This window comes from Alternaria arbusti, assembly GCF_024043155.1.
Source record: "Alternaria arbusti strain BMP 1465 chromosome Unknown scaffold_32, whole genome shotgun sequence".
NCBI classification, from domain to species: domain Eukaryota; kingdom Fungi; phylum Ascomycota; class Dothideomycetes; order Pleosporales; family Pleosporaceae; genus Alternaria; species Alternaria arbusti.
Genome location: NW_026249972.1, coordinates 93,467 through 109,018, shown reverse-complemented (window position 1 = coordinate 109,018; position 15,552 = coordinate 93,467). Strand labels below are relative to the sequence as shown.

At 53.6% G+C, this 15,552-nt stretch overlaps 7 protein-coding genes across 7 annotated transcripts; 4 read left to right on the top strand and 3 right to left on the bottom strand.

The window, feature by feature from the left end:
• Positions 1-1,109: 1,109 nt before the first annotated feature.
• J4E86_011300 (uncharacterized protein) lies at positions 1,110-2,989 on the top strand (the record flags this gene model as incomplete). Its single annotated transcript, XM_051451793.1, has 4 exons — positions 1,110-1,462; positions 1,516-2,573; positions 2,634-2,771; positions 2,829-2,989. The coding sequence occupies 4 exons, from the start codon at positions 1,110-1,112 to the stop codon at positions 2,987-2,989; spliced, it is 1,710 nt and encodes a 569-aa protein (XP_051297050.1).
• A 1,520-nt stretch (positions 2,990-4,509) lies between these two features.
• On the top strand, positions 4,510-6,722 carry J4E86_011299 (uncharacterized protein; the record flags this gene model as incomplete). Its single annotated transcript, XM_051451792.1, has 4 exons — positions 4,510-4,624; positions 4,680-4,696; positions 4,786-4,896; positions 4,950-6,722. The coding sequence occupies 4 exons, from the start codon at positions 4,510-4,512 to the stop codon at positions 6,720-6,722; spliced, it is 2,016 nt and encodes a 671-aa protein (XP_051297049.1).
• Positions 6,723-7,367: 645 nt separating this feature from the next.
• On the top strand, positions 7,368-8,191 carry J4E86_011298 (uncharacterized protein; the record flags this gene model as incomplete). Its single annotated transcript, XM_051451791.1, has 5 exons — positions 7,368-7,371; positions 7,420-7,437; positions 7,491-7,551; positions 7,613-8,031; positions 8,172-8,191. The coding sequence occupies 5 exons, from the start codon at positions 7,368-7,370 to the stop codon at positions 8,189-8,191; spliced, it is 522 nt and encodes a 173-aa protein (XP_051297048.1).
• Positions 8,192-8,850: 659 nt separating this feature from the next.
• J4E86_011297 (uncharacterized protein) lies at positions 8,851-9,426 on the bottom strand (the record flags this gene model as incomplete). Its single annotated transcript, XM_051451790.1, has 1 exon — positions 8,851-9,426. The coding sequence occupies one exon, from the start codon at positions 9,424-9,426 to the stop codon at positions 8,851-8,853; it is 576 nt and encodes a 191-aa protein (XP_051297047.1).
• A 1,906-nt stretch (positions 9,427-11,332) lies between these two features.
• Positions 11,333-12,111, bottom strand: J4E86_011296 (uncharacterized protein; the record flags this gene model as incomplete). Its single annotated transcript, XM_051451789.1, has 2 exons — positions 11,333-11,351; positions 11,414-12,111. The coding sequence occupies 2 exons, from the start codon at positions 12,109-12,111 to the stop codon at positions 11,333-11,335; spliced, it is 717 nt and encodes a 238-aa protein (XP_051297046.1).
• A 29-nt stretch (positions 12,112-12,140) lies between these two features.
• Positions 12,141-12,776, bottom strand: J4E86_011295 (uncharacterized protein; the record flags this gene model as incomplete). The annotated part of the gene is made up of 1 exon (XM_051451788.1): positions 12,141-12,776. One exon carries the CDS (start codon positions 12,774-12,776, stop codon positions 12,141-12,143), a length of 636 nt encoding a protein of 211 aa, XP_051297045.1.
• Positions 12,777-13,338: 562 nt separating this feature from the next.
• Positions 13,339-14,687, top strand: J4E86_011294 (uncharacterized protein; the record flags this gene model as incomplete). Its single annotated transcript, XM_051451787.1, has 3 exons — positions 13,339-13,411; positions 13,533-14,407; positions 14,457-14,687. 3 exons carry the CDS (start codon positions 13,339-13,341, stop codon positions 14,685-14,687), a joined length of 1,179 nt encoding a protein of 392 aa, XP_051297044.1.
• Positions 14,688-15,552: the final 865 nt, after the last annotated feature.

The window sequence follows — 15,552 nt, the reverse complement described above, 5'->3', positions numbered from 1 at the left end:
AATATTAACGATACGCAGTACGTCTCGGTTACTCAGAACCTACTTCTTGGCTCTTGGTCCGCGGTATCGAGAAAGACCGGCCCTCAGGTATGGAATATGCTCTCAGTGGCTCTCCAACGACGAGGCATATCTGAGGTATCACATTCTGCTTGGGGAAATAACCATCTGCATCGCTGACAGCACGATAGACGTTAGCGGCTGCTTCTTTCGTCAACTTCACGCGCATCGACAAGCTTTGCAACACCCCAGACCCAGATGTCACGAAACGTCTTGCATTTGAACGTATCTTGCGTCGCTTGGTCTTCTTTAACAGAGAGAAGTTCCCGGAACTGAAGGCGACCTCTGTCGTAGCGACTTGGGAAACAAGGACGATGTTGACGTGGTGAGAATTGGGGGAGGACGCCCACGCGTGGTATCCTTGCGGCATATCCTAGTGCGACGATCAATGGTATTGCTGGCATCTATCCGAGATTGTTTGATCACGGACAGATCCACCAATGTCTTCCTATCGAGCTTGATTCATGGGCGTTGGTTGTCGCATGATACACCATATGGAGACTCAAAGTTTCCAGGGTCAGATTATCTGTGTATACAGATAGCGGATCGAGGGCCGATTGGTATGTGCAGCCGGTCGGTCTCTCTTTGAGCTTGCGACGAATCACCTCACAAGTAGTTCCAGAAAGCTCCTCTCGCAATAATCTTGAACAGAATGCTCTTGAGTTGGGAGGACTGCTGATCGTGCAATCATGATGTGCGCGCAGTAAATGCTCTGCATGCGCACAACATGAATCACGCTAGAAACTTCCTCCGGCACCGCTCGTACTGTTTGCATCGTAGACGTCTTAGATGCGCTCATTCTGGAAACGCCAGAATCTCGTCCAGAGGAGTGACGGCACGATAAGGCCCGAAAACGTTGGAGAAGGGTGAATGTGGGGTCTTCCAAGGTTCTCCGCAATGTGGGGAACGACACCTTTACATACGCCCGCTAGCGCATCGGCACCCATGTCTTCACCCAGCCGAGAAGGCTTGTTCCTGCAGGATACATTAATAAAGAAACATGATGGAAATCTAGATTATCTCCTCGCAACACATGTCAAACACCTTTCACAATGACGCCTTCACCAATGTACATCGACCGGGAATACCAGTCCACACATTTCAACCTCTTCAAAGACTCTATTACTGTTCCGCTGAAGCCAGTGCTGCCGCCTGGCGTTGACCAGAATGCGTTTAACAAGGCGGTCGCGAAATACAAGGGTGTTGTTGGTGATGCGCAGGTGTATTCAGGTGATGCATTGACCGAGTACATTGACCCGTATGAGTTGCACGAGGCGGAGGGAACTCGCAAGATGCCCAGTGCAGCCGTACGACCAAAGAACATCGAGGAACTACGAGACGTGTTGAAGATTTCGAATGAGTTTGGCATCCCAGTATGGACGTTCTCACGAGGAAAGAATCTCGGGTCAGTACATTCCCCTTTACAAACCAGCTACAAGCCATCTAACCACCGAACAGATACGGCGGACCCGCCCCTCGCGTAACCGGCTGCGTAGCCCTCGACCTCCACCGCATGGACAAGATCATCGAAGTAAACTCCGAATACGCGTACGCCGTCGTCGAACCCGGTGTCACATTCACCGATCTCTACGACTACTGCGTCAAGAACAAGCTCAATGTCTGGCCATCAGTACCATCTCTCGGCTGGGGCTCAGTCATCGGAAACACAATCGATCGCGGCACAGGCTTCACACCCACAGGGACGCACCACCAACACATCGCCGGCGTGGAAGCCATGTTGGCGAACGGCGAGCTCGTCCGAACAGGCCAGTTCGCCATGTCCAACTCCCCATCCGCACACCTCTCCAAGTTCTCATTCGGACCCAGTATCGAGGGACTGTTCCTGCAGTCCAACCTCGGTATCGTGACTAAACTAGGTATTTGGCTCACGCCCGCACCCCAAGCCTTCATGTCCTGCTCATTCGACATGCCGGATTTCGAAGACGTGGAAACGATTGTCGATATCTTCGGGCCGTTGCGACGCGACGGGCTGCTTCCCAACACTGTCTATGTGTCCAATGTGACGGAGTGGCTGGGCATGATGGGCCCGAGAGAAGACTTCTGGCCACACGACACTTCGATACCGGATTGGAGGATCAAGGAGTTGCAGAAGCAGTTCGATCTGGGGTATTGGAATGCCAAGTTCGGCCTGTATGGCGCGAGGGATGTGATTCAAGCGCATTTCGACGAGCTGAAGAAGATTATTGGGGAGAAAGCGCCGAAGGGAAGGTTGGTTGGTAAGATCTTTTCTGCGCCGGATGGAGAGACGTTGGATCCTACATCTGTTCCTGAGATGGATGGTGGGTTCTTCGTTGGTATACCGACGCTCTGGTCGCTTCCTATGGTGAAGTTCCGCCTGCCAAAGTCCGGGGGTGGCATTGGTGCGCATTACGACTACAGCCCTATTATACCTTCCAGGGGCAAAGAGATTCTGGACTGGGTCAGGACGGCGAAGAAGATCTGCGAGAAAGATAACTTTGATCTGTTCTGTGACTTCTTTATGCATGAGCGTCATGGTAAGATCGGACTCTTAAGCGGTGGATGATGACATATACTGACGTCGATACCTTATCTAGTCATTTTCGTCAACATGTTCACGTTTGACAAGACGAACGCGATGCATCGGAAAGCGGTGCAGAACATCTTTGATGGCCTGTTCGAGGCGGGTAAGAAGAGGGGATACAGCAAGTATCGCAGCCACGTCAACACCATGGGTATGTGTTATATCTTCTGCCTCGAGATTGCCTGTCAGTCGCTAACTTCTTACCCAGATCGTGTCGCTTCGCTGTATGATTTCAACGATCATGCGTATCGAAGGTTCGTCGAGACGATCAAAGACGCCGTCGATCCTAATGGTATACTGTCGCCTGGTAAGCAGGGTATCTGGCCAAAACGGTTCCGAGGGGATGAGGTATCAAAGGCGCATCTATGAGGCGCAGTATTGGTGTGGATGTCGAAGGAGGAAGCGCAGAAATGGATATGTACATTATTGCTTGGACTTGGAGATAGAAGCCTCCAAATGCATGAGTGCAGGCGTCTCAGCTGGCCAGCTTGGTCCAGTATTCAACGTGTCATTATGACACGTCGTGGTGTTGCCCTGGAATTGCGCTCATCATTCAGCTGATTCAGCGAGATGGGGTCGACAACGAAACATAGACGAGGGCAAGACCATAGCAGCCGAATGCGTGTTTAAGCTCGAAGCCCGATCAATGGGAGCTGCCTTAGGAAATCGTCAAGGCACAGCGTCCACTGCACATCGAAGCTCGGATCGTCACAACAACCAGCACAGAGTATGAACTGAAGAAAGATGTATGTCCAATTATAGTCCTACACATCCACAGAAGAATATGGGTAGGGTGGAGAAGACACGGCTCTGCTAAAAACCAATATTAATCTCCCACAGAGAGAAAAGTTGCTTCCTGGCCATGAAGACGAGCCAGGGAGCAGGCAAGAGTGGGGTAGTAGCATACAACGCGCACAGCAGCGACGACTCCCAGAACGACAAACATTGAATCATTCGGTGTCGAGCACGTGCCGCAAGCTGTGCATCGCGAGGTTGTTGATGAGCAGAAGAACGATCCAGAGCTTGGTTTTACGTGTTGAAGAATTAGCCCGCTCGGACCCCTATCTTTGTCAGCATTCGCTTGGCGCTGCCCGCGCGCCTGAAAAGCCCGTCGCAGCTCGGCCTCAGGTTTCCTTCCATATTCACAAAATCACAATGGACGATTAATCAACGGCTATACTGAGCTCTTCATCTCTATAGTTGTCATATTTGCGTCACTAGAACAATACCTGGCACTTTTAGGCTTTTTGCTACGATTTCTATGTTGCTTGAAGCCACCTGCGTGACCATACATTCACTTGAACAGTGTTGAGAGTTTCGAACGTGCTCTTTGCGTGTGCTTGACTAGCTGGGAAGATTCCTTCTCTAGAGTACCAGAGAGCTGACGACGGCAATGTCTGTCAGCCTTGGATCGTATCTGCGGCAACGAAGACGGCCTCGGCCTTACCAAAATCAGATCGGCAGCGTCTACGAGTCGCGCCACCAAGCCTGCACGTCGTTCATGCGCTGTCGTAAGCTGTTCCACGCCCATCGGGTTGGGAGGTCGATGATGTACTTTTGGGCGGAGGGCAGCAAGCTCAGACAGGGGCATGATGCCGTATATAGACCAAAAACGCAGGGTTCTGGAGCTTGTGCGGATGCCATGTGTGAAGTGGAACGGATGCATTACTCGTCATCGCGCGTGTCAACTAAGGGCCCTACGAGCTCCCCTTTCTGTGCTCATGTTTTGCTTTGCGATGGACTTGTTCATTCTCTAGTAATCTTACCTACGCGCCCTCTTGCCGTCCGTCCTGCCCCCTTTCCCCGCGCGTATTGCTCTCGTGCACGTTCTGCCGCTCCCCGATCTTCAACCTCCGCCCGAACCGCTTCCTCCTTCCAGACTGGACGACATGGCGTCGGCTCTGAACAAACGCCAGCAGGCGCGTAATGAGCGTGCGCTGCAGGATCTCATCAAGACGGTCCCTGGAAACGGGACATGCGCCGACTGTGGCGCGCGGAATCCAGGTACGTAGGGCAGGCGCATCTCGTTGGGCTCTCAGATGCTAACCAGGTCATACAGGATGGGCAAGCTGGAGTGTAAGTCTACCCATACCACGAAGCGAAACCGTACTCCTCTACGAACCGATCGTCCCTCGACCGTAAGCCCAAACTGACGTGTGCTGTAGCTGGGCATCTTCCTGTGCATGCGATGCGCGGCCCTACATCGGAAACTGGGAACGCACATCTCCAAGGTCAAGTCCTTGAGTATGGACAAGTGGGACAATGCGCAAGTAGACGTAAGACTTGTTAGTCCTCCGCGGTTCATGTCGGATTGCTGACACCTGTGTAGAACATGAAGCGCATTGGCAATCTCGAGTCGAACAAGACGTATAATCCGCGCAACGTCAAGCCCTCCATACCCATCGATATCGACGAAGTAGACAGTGCCATGGAGAGATACATACGGGCAAAATACGAGCAGAGAATCTACTTGGATGCTTCGCGACCGGGCACGCGACAGAACACAGGCAGCACGAGCTCTGAGGACCGGCCACCGCCATTACCGCCGAAGCCCACCGGCCGCTTTGGATTTGGATTGCGAAAGGCCTCCACGACACGCGATCTCACTCCTCCGCTGTCACCAGGTCTGGGAGGGTTCAGCCAACACGACCAGTCGCCGCCACGCATCAACAAGCCTTCTAGGGTGTTCGGCTCTAACATACACACTTCTGGTGATGGCTTGGACTCGAAACTTACAACTCTCCGGGATATGGGCTTCCCAGACGATAAGCGCAACGCCACGGTGTTGAAGGGGCTGAATGGGAATCTGGACCGGGCAGTGGAGGCGTTGATTCGACTTGGAGAGCAGGATCCTGGCAGATCGAGAGGAAGCACACCGACACCGGCCTCGCAGCCTGCGTCCAATGGCATTTCGTTCGACACAATCAGCACCGCACCCCCTACCGCGTCTTCTACGAACCCGTTCGATGCGTTAGACGCTCCCGCGCAGGCTCCTCAACAGCAACCCCAACTCGCTCCTCTTCAGACTCAACAAACGTCCTACAATCCATTTCTACAACAAGCTCCCCAGGGATATGCTCAGCAACAGGCCTCTCAAGGATACGTCCAGCAACAGGTGCCCCAGCAACAGCAGCAGCAGCAAAACTTCGGCTATCAACAAAACCCATGGGATCAACAGCAGCAAAGCCTCGAACAGACGTTTCAAGGCATGCAGATATCGCAACAGCAACCTCAACAACCCTTATTCCCGAACCGAACTGGAGGCTACGCTGACTCAACACCCTCGTCTTTCGCCCAAACGAACCCGTACAACCAGTCGTTTACTCCGCCACCGATGCCGCAAATACCCGAACAATACAGCGCCTTCTTCGCACCGCAACAGCCACAGTATCAGTCCATGTCCAATCCCTCGAGCCCAGGAAATCCGTTTTTGAGATCGTCGAAAAGCCAAATGTTTACACCGACCAATCTGGCAAGTTCGAATCCGTTTGGGCAGCCAACGATGCAACAGCAACAGCAACAGATGTCTCAGCCGATGTCTGCTCCGCCGCAGCAGCAGATGCCGAACCCTTGGTCGCAGCAAATGCAACAACAACAGAAGCAGCAGCAGCAGCAGCAGCAACAACAGCTACAACAACAGCAACAGCCGCAGTATAACCACGTCTCAACTCCCCAATCGGCGAACCCGTGGCAGACCCAACAATCAGGCTTCCAAAACCAGGATCCACAACAGAATTATCAGAACCAGCAGCAGAGCTTCCAGAACCAACAGGCACTATACCAACAGCAAAGCTCCAATCCCTTCGACAAGAACGCTTCGATTCTTTCGCTATACAATCAGCCTCAGCAGGCTCCTCAGCAAGCGCCGCAGCAACAAACTCAACCAACAGCTGTGCAAGCTTCAACGCCTGCGGCACAAGTACCTGGACGCGCGAACCCGTTCGGTAACATGACCGGCGCACCACAAGGGCAAGCACTATCCGCCGCACAAACCCCCGGCCTGAGACATGTCAGCAACGAGAGCGTGGACTTTTCTGGATTAATGAGTGGACGGCATTCCCCTGACGCATTCGCCGGCCTAAGTTCGAGCTTCAGGCGGTAGACATGATTGGTATTGCATCACCTCTTCCTTGGACGGAGCCCTATGAGGAGATCCTTTTCTTTGTTGATACTTTTGATCTGGAGGGAGTGTGTTATTGGATATGATTGAAGAGATGGCTTGGAGGCATTGGAGAGCTGAGATTGTGGGAGGGGTTGATCGAGGTTTGTTGTATGATACCTAGCTAGGACGTGCGCTGCATCGGCTTAACACTAATTATTATTCCATTCTATGTACCTAAAGATTGAAGGCTGAGCTCGTCTGACTACCACAATTGGTAGGCAAGATATGTTAATCTTTCTTCGTCCGATACTTCTGCTTATCTCGAATTGTGACAAAGTAGACAAAAAGCTTAAATTCCTGTGATGCATCCGTGTATATCGCACGATCTGCAAGCATTCCCAAGTACATGGTTTCAGGTTTGCTTTTTCACGTGCAAACGTGAAGCCAATGTGGCTAGACCTCTCGCGTCTACGTCATTGCTGCCACCCGCGTACCTGTCCCTGAACTTCGCACCACTGTACCCACAACCTACAACCTACATCCTCACTTACCTGAACTTTGCTCACTGCCTTGATCGCATACCCAACAATCAATCTAAACAATACTCTCGAGCTCGAATTCCAATCTCCGAAACCAGCCAACATCATGGGTGAGATACACAGCAGCCTAGCGATAACATCCAACTAACACCACGCAGCTCCCCAACCAGACTACTGTATGCGCACACAAACCTTTACTTCCTACCCGAAAGCTCATACAACACCATAGACAAAACCCTCGAGGTCGACTCAAAAGCTTCCCAACAGCAAATCCGCGATGCCTACAAAAAGTACCACCTCACCTACCCACAAACCTTTCTCTCCGCTCAACCTCTAACACTCCCCCCACAGAGCAGCACTAAAGCACCACCCCGACCGCGTCCCCTCCGACTCCCCCGAGCGCGCAAGCCGCACAAAGCGCTTCCAACAAATCAACGACGCCTACTACACTCTATCAGACGCGACACGGCGCCGCGACTACGACGCCGCACGCACCTACAACAGTTTCACGGGCAGTACCGCAACACCCGACTCTGATTTCGAAGAAGACATCCCAGGAAACGCGGGTGCGGGCGCAGGCACAGGCACAGGCGGCGGCTTCGCCCAAGGCTTCCCCTGGTCCGCCTTTGGTTTCGGCAGCGCGCCCGCCGGCAACACCGAGGAATCCCACAACCGGTTCTCTGAAGAGCAATTCGGTGGTATCTTCGAGGAGATGCTTAGGGAAGAGGGGATGGCGGATCAGGACGCGCATCCGACGTCAAAGTTTTGGAGTATAGTCGGCGGGTTGAGTGGAGGGGCTATGGGGTTTATTGTGGCCAACTTCCCGGGGATGGTTGCGGGGGCGGTCGCGGGGAATAGACTCGGGGCTGTGAGGGATACGAAGGGGAAGAGTGTTTATGCGGTGTTTCAGGAGATGCCGCAGGCGGATAAGGCGAGGTTGTTGAGTGGGTTGGCGGCGAAGGTTTTTGCTAATGTGGTTTCTGGGTGAGCGGGGATGGGGAGGAGGGAGGGAGGGGGATGGGGTGTATGAATGACGATATCCTTGGAGTTGTTTTGGGTGCTCTTTCACGATTGGCTTAGATTGACATAATCTACTACACTGACTTAACACGTAATGGTATGAGTTAGGTGCACGCATGATGTGTAGTGAGGTATAAGAAGAGCAAGTTTTGATTTGCATCTGAACGCCAGGCAGGTCCAAGCCTACGCAAAGGAGGGATATCTCTAACGAAAAGAAAAAACAAGAAAGCTAAACAAGCCAGAACGGAAAAGAACAGGAGAAAACGTCGTCAAACGTCTCCCCACATCGCGCCGTCGTAACGTCGTGCAATAAGAAAAAGCCCAAAGGCAAAAACAAAAAGTACCGCCTTTTTCCCCACCATCACAGCCCTTTCCAATACTCCCACTTCCTCGCCATCTCCTCACTCATAATCTGCGGCAAAGCCTGTTGTTGCAGAGGATCACTCCTCTGCTCCTCATGTCACCAATCACTTCCCCCTCTTGTCAGATTCCCAACCACCCTCGTAATAGTAAGGACGTTCTCGACCGTTCCTAGAAGAGGAAGCTCGAGTCAGCTCCTCTTCATCTCTTTACATGAACTTGCTTGCCATACTCGCCAGACTAGCCAGGCCGCCGATGCCAGAAGAGACGCTCTGCATGTCGATGTTGCCGAGACCGGCCATCATGCCTCCGCCGCCGTTACTCGGGGCGCTCCGGGTGTTCTCGTAGCCGTAGCCCTGGCTGCCGTAGTAGCCGCCGCTGCTGCTGGCGCCCCTGGTGTTGTAGTTGGTGTTGGTGTGCCCTGAGCCAGCGTACCCGCCTCTCGCACCCGGTCCCCCCATCTCAGGTAGATTGACGCCGAACTGACGGGCGAGTTTGTGCAAGACGCCGCCGGAGACGAGGGGCATGATGACCATGAAGAAGACTTTGTAGGGGTGGCGTTGGGCGTAGCGCCAGATTTCGCGGAGGAAGTGTTGCAGTTTCTTGTACAGGTGTTGCATGTACGAGTCGCGGGGTGAGCGCTTGTAGCGCGACGTGGAGCTGTGGTGGCGCGAGGACGCCGAGTACGACGACGAGGCGTAGCCAGGGCGGTATCCGGATGAGGAGCGTCGCGAGGGTGAGCCCCCTGTTGAGAAGGGGTTCCAGGAGCTGCTGCCGTAGCCCATTGTGGTGGGGCGTGGGGTGTGGGTGTTGGTGGAGGAGGGGAGGAGTAGTGTTGGTTTAGGGTGTATGGAGGCTGAAAGGGGTGTTGTTGGTACTCCGAGGCTTGATGTTGATGAGCGGCGGGATGAATGCGCGCGAGCAACAGAAGCCGGGATGCGGTGGTGTAAAGTGTATTGATCCGCCCAGCGCATTCGGCGCAAGATACTCTTGATATGCGCGGTGATGAGGTTTAGCGACAACAACGACTCTATGACTGTGAGTCTTGAAGCCAGCGCAACAGTATCCAGTGGACTAGAAGAGAGCTGTCGCAAACACACAACCGGTGAAGGGATGTGGGTCTCTTGGGCTTCAATCGCCTCCTCTTTTGCCTCACTTCAGCTCAGGTTTTCCCTGCTTCCTTGACCCTGCCTTGGCCTGATGCGCGGTGCCCTACTAGCCAACTAATTCGAGGCTACAGCAACCCAACTCCTCACACTATGACAACACAGGCCACCGTGCGCAACGACGACTCCGACGGGAAAACGTGGGTAAAATGAGTCAAGGACTAGTAAGGAACACGTCGACGGGTAGAAAAAGACCACAAAAGATGGCACGGTTGGGGAATGCTGATGAGGGAAGGAACTTTGGCCAGCTTAAAGATGTGCGCGAACTTGTGGAGCAAGCAGAGGAATGATCGTCGCAGACTAACTGACCGCTTTTTGGTGGTTGGGCGTGCCGGACGTAGCCCTGCAGGTACCGCCACCTCCGATTTATGCCGTCTCAGATCCCACTTGTGCACATGTGCGATGATGTGCGTGAACCATGAAAATCGCGGAGATTAATTCGTCTCTACGCGAGTAGGCAGTGCAACACAATGGGCATCAAAACTTCCTACTCGAGAATTGATTTTTGTTTGATGGCTACCCGGGACTTTTGACGTGATCGCGATCGAAACAGCCGTTATGCAACGGCCGTTGTGCGCGTACCCTTGTCGCATAAGTGTCTAGAAAACCGTTGCAAGTGTTCGAGACCCAGATGCAGCTGCAAGATGCAGATGCAGCACACGCAATATGGCATTCAACAAATCGTGCTAAGGGCTGGATTGAGGGGACAGACCCGTTCCTGCATGCGCTCCTTGCCCAGTTCGAGACACGTTTGACTGATTAAGAGTCAGATCGAATGACTGTTATCGAACAACACACCTCAGTGGAGCAAGCAATACATATATTTATCAGTACAACAGGAATATCAAGGGCCCACTACATACGTGGCCGTCTTCGAGGCCACTATCTTGTATGCAATGTCTACGAAAGCAAGAATCAATTGGATCAGAAGTGTCAGATTGGAGAGCGGGGGATTTGTGCCATGTACAACTACATCGAGACGCTTCAACCTTTCTTCCTACTTTTACCGCTCTTTCGCCGCCTCTCAACTCCATGGCCACTTCCTCTAGCAGCTTCTTGAGTTTGAGCTGGAGTAGCAGAGCTTGATGCTTGCGCAGTCAAAGCCGGGTCTGCATGGCTGACATGGCTACGTGCTGCAGGTGCCGCTCGCTGAAGTGATGCCGATGCAGCAGCAGGGACAGGGACACGTCGGGGCACTGATGTGTAGCTAGCTTCAGACACGGCTGAACTTACACTCCGTGTATACTGCGGTTGAGGCGAAGTCGGTGATGTAGAGGACGTAGGGCTGAAGTTATGATACTGGTAAGGCTCCACAGGGAACGGTACAAGCCCAGCGGATTGAATGGAAGACGATCTTGTGCGTGACCCGTGTGGCAGATCAGCCTCGTATGCAGCCTGTCGAGAGGATATACGACCTTGCCGTGGAGGTGTGGCGGGGCGATAATCAACCACAGATTCTGGAAACGCGCCGAGCATTTCTCGAGAAAAGCTGGCGTGCGATGGCGAAGGGACGTAGTGACTAGCATCAGACGCGGAACGGGACGCTGGACGTGGAGATTCCCGTTCCCGTTCCAGGCTACCCTGGTAAGGATTGATGGGCGCATACACAGACTGTCCGTCGGGGCCAGGTATGACGAAGCCGGGTGGCGGTGCACGGCTATCTGTGGTTGATACGGTAGATGTACGTTTGCGACTGCTGGGCTTCTCCTTCGACTTTGATCCAAAGATTGAACTTCGCTTCTGATCTTTCTTCGATCTGGAGGAACTGCCGTGCTTGCTAGTCGCATCGTCTCTAACCACACTTGTGGGGTCGTTGGGGTAGGAAGCACTGTTCGGCCGAGAGTGGATTTCAGGGCGAACTGCTGTTGTCCTTGGTCCGCGAAGTCGTGAATCATACGCGCGTAACTCTTCTGGACTAAGTGATACGTTTGGATTACCCGCTGCTCTTGCTATCCGAATCTTATCGAGTACGCGGCGGAATAGTATTTCCTCGTATTCAGCGGTATCGAAGTCGTCGCCGAGATACTCATCATAATCCTGTTGATGACCACGATCCTGGTATGTTGCCTCACCCAAAGCTGCTGCCCTGCCCTCCCAGGCACTAATATCCATATCATTAAAGTAAAGCTCATCCGAATTGATGCTCTTGCCGTTCAAAACCGGCTGAAACGCCTGATCTAATACAACGCCACCCTTCTCATCGTCGCTATCCAATTCTTGAAACCTATGCACGTCGTTCTGCCCCCCCTCGTAGTATCTCCCCACACCCGACGAGCCCCCTGGTGGTCTTCCCCAGCGGGGCATAGTGTAAGGAGGAGTTCGCGGCCGACCACCTAGACCGCCTCCTCGGAAAAAGCTGACTCGATGGGCTTGTCCAAAAATGCAGCGTGGCCCACGACGGTGACGCCAGTTGCGCCGATGAGCCAGAGAACAGTGGAAAAGGGCGAGGCCCAGAGTCCGAGGGGAATCGCAATGACGAAGAGCGTAGTGTACAGCTGCGAGGTGCTCGCGCGCCAGCTACCGAGCTGGAGATCATTGCCCTCTAGCTTGCCGATTCCAAACATACCACCGACCACAAGGATGATGACAAAGAGTAGCATCAAGTTGGTGAGCAGGCTGTAGATGCTGAGCATGACGAAGACAGCGGCATAGTTGCTCGAGAAGTAGCCCAAGTTGTAGTTGACCCTGCTCTGAACCTCGCTGAAGTTGGCGGGCTTGGAGATGCGCTTGAAGTCGAAGAACTCGGAGATGGGTCGCAGGTTGGCGAATCGCGACGAGACTGAAGTGGAGCGGATGCTGTCGAAGCGTCCGCCCAAGTTCATCCGGGATGTCAGGGCATCGATGGGGATGCTGAAGCGAGACATGACGGAAGGTGTGTGGGTCGTGATTTCGGGTGGTGGTGTTTGTTGGCGCTGGTCGGGGGTAATGAGGGTCTGTTGTTGTTCTTCGAGATCTTTAGGGGAAGTCATGGTCAGTTCAGCTGCTGATAGTGGTGGAGATCGAGGGAAGGCTGGAGATGTGTCCTCTAGAGGGGAAGGAGGTGGAATTGTATGTAGTAGATGGCTGCCTTACGTGGATGGGAAAGAGTCGCGAAAGAGTGAATGCGCTGACGCTGACGCGGCTGAAGTGAGTGTAGATGGAGTGCAAGTCGAGTTGTTGAGGAGGTTGCGTGTCGCTGACCGTATGGGAACTTTTGTTGGCCCCTGCCGCGAATCCCGTAGTTCAGGGTCGCGCCTGCCCACCGACACAGCCACACGCTCAGCCGCGTCTCACATGCAAGTCGTGAAGAGGCCACATTTTTTGATTCAATTGCAGAGACTTGGAGTGAAAGAGGAGAGCGACTGCACTGTGTAGAGAGCCTCTTTATCGCGCAGGCCTGCTACACCTGTGTCCCGTCGACAGCGGTCAGACTAATTGGGCCACGTTCCGTCACTCGAGCGGGCTCGCGGCACTACTGGACATCTGGCGGCACAAGCCTGCAGCCTCCCTATCACTTGCTCGCAGACCAGCCAAACTTCATCCACCCCAGCCATGAGATCTCACGCGTTGCTCGCATTGGTCTTGTGCCTCTTTGCAGCATTCGCCGCTGCCTGGACCAAAGAGGGTGCGTATTCCAATTGCATATCGTCTTCAAGTGCATGCTTGCGGCCACATATGCGCCTTCCCCACATGCATTCCCCAGCTCCAGCTGCCACTGCGAGCTACTTGCTGACAGCGCACTGCAGACCACGAAATCTTCCGCATCCGTGACGAGGTCGCCAAAGCAGACGGCGCCAACATCACCTTCTACGATCTCCTCGGCGTCAAGCCCAGCGCGTCCCAAGACCAATTGACCAAGGCCCTCCGCAAGAAGTCGCGCGAACTCCACCCGGACAAGGCCCGCAAGAACTTTGTTACCGAATATGCGAAGACCAACCCAGCGGGAAAGAAGCCGTCCAAGAAGGAGACCGACGCGCACCTGAAGAAGGTCACCGCCGCCTACCAGCGTCTCTCGGTCGTGGGAAAGCTACTCAAGGGCCCTGAGCGCGAGCGCTACGATCACTTCCTGAGGAACGGCTTCCCAGCATGGAGGGGCTCTGGCTACTACTACGAACGCTTCCGCCCTGGCCTCGGCTCCGTCATCTTCGGTCTACTCGTCGTTCTCGGTGGAGGCTTCCACTACTTCGCCCTGGTCATGGGATGGAAGCGCCGCAGGGACTACGCCGAGCGGTTCGTTCGCCAGGCGCGCAAGACTGCTTGGGGTGACGAGAGTGGTCTCCAGGGCATTCCTGGAGTTGACGCTGGCGCCGCCCCCGTGAACGCCCAGCAGTTCGAGAACGAAACCCCCGAAGATACCCCTGAGGAGGTTGGCCCACGCAACCGTCGCGAGCGACGCGCCATGGAGAAGGATGCGAAGAAACCCAAGAAGGCGCAAGCTGCCAAGAAGGCGCGCGACGACGGCATCAGCACCCCGGTCGAGGCAGAGGTCATCTCCGGTCCACAGGGAGCTAAGAAGCGCATCGTCTCTGAGAACGGCAAAATTTTGGTCGTTGATTCCGTCGGCAATGTCTTTTTGGAAGTCGAGAACGAGGATGGCATGAAGGGCGAATACCTTGTCGACGTACGTATATACAATTCTCCAACACGGTGCATTCACTAACAGCATCCAGCCCGATGAGGAGCCCCAGCCCACCATCTACGACACCCTCCTATTCAAGCTCCCCATGTTCGCCTACAACCAAACCGCCGGCCGCATCCTCGGCAAGAAGGAATTGCTTGACAAGCCACTGGTCGAGACATCCAACCTGACTGAAGAAGAGGCCGCCATCCAGAACGCCACCGCGCCCAACCTCAACGGCGAGGCGAGGAAACGCAAGGCCATGGCCAAGAAGGCAAGGTAGCCATATGTACACAAACACTACAACGTGCTGTCGCGTTGCAAAATTTAGCATCGATGTTTGGTGATAGATAGACAAAAAGGGTACTGGACTATGCATTTGTGTAAGATATAGATGAACCATAAGGTGCGCTTCGCATTAAACCTGGCTTTCAATACTGTCAAAGCCCTTTGCTTGTCGTGTCTCTCATCTGTGATCTAAGGTGATGCTACCCGTACTACCCGTGCATCCACATAGCTAAACGAATACGCATTAGCAAAGCACACGATGTACACACCGGGACGTCATATCGCATGTTGTACTCCACAAACTCCGCACGATAGCCCCAGCGCCAGCGCTACCTAGTACCGGCTGTACCGAATCACACATTCACACGCTCCTTCCTTCCTTCCTTCCTCACCACTGTCACCACACTGACCCAGCACGTCGACCGTTTTCTTGCTTAATAGTACTTCATTATAGGGTCTAATATGCAAAATCTACATCTACAATAGTAGAGACCACTCTCTCTTCGCTCAAAACGCGATGGCCATGCCATGGCTAAACGGCTAGAGACTGATGCATGCTCCCCTTCGCAGATTCCTTGAACGCCTGTCTAACTCCAGTAACAACGGAGGAGCTTCACAACCCTACATTCATAATAAGAGAAGCCATGATAATAAAAAAGAGATAGTAGTAAAAGACCGCAGATGGGGTAGACTCGGCGAAGAAATCCGCCGACAGTACCACAGTCAAATGCAGAGAACGAACAAGAAAAAGAAAAGCCAAAACCGGCATAATGTTGGTATCACAAGCTTGCGGCCGTGAATCCCAAAAGCAAGAAAACGGAAAAAAAACGTGCACGCGCGAAAATGGGCATGCATGAGCA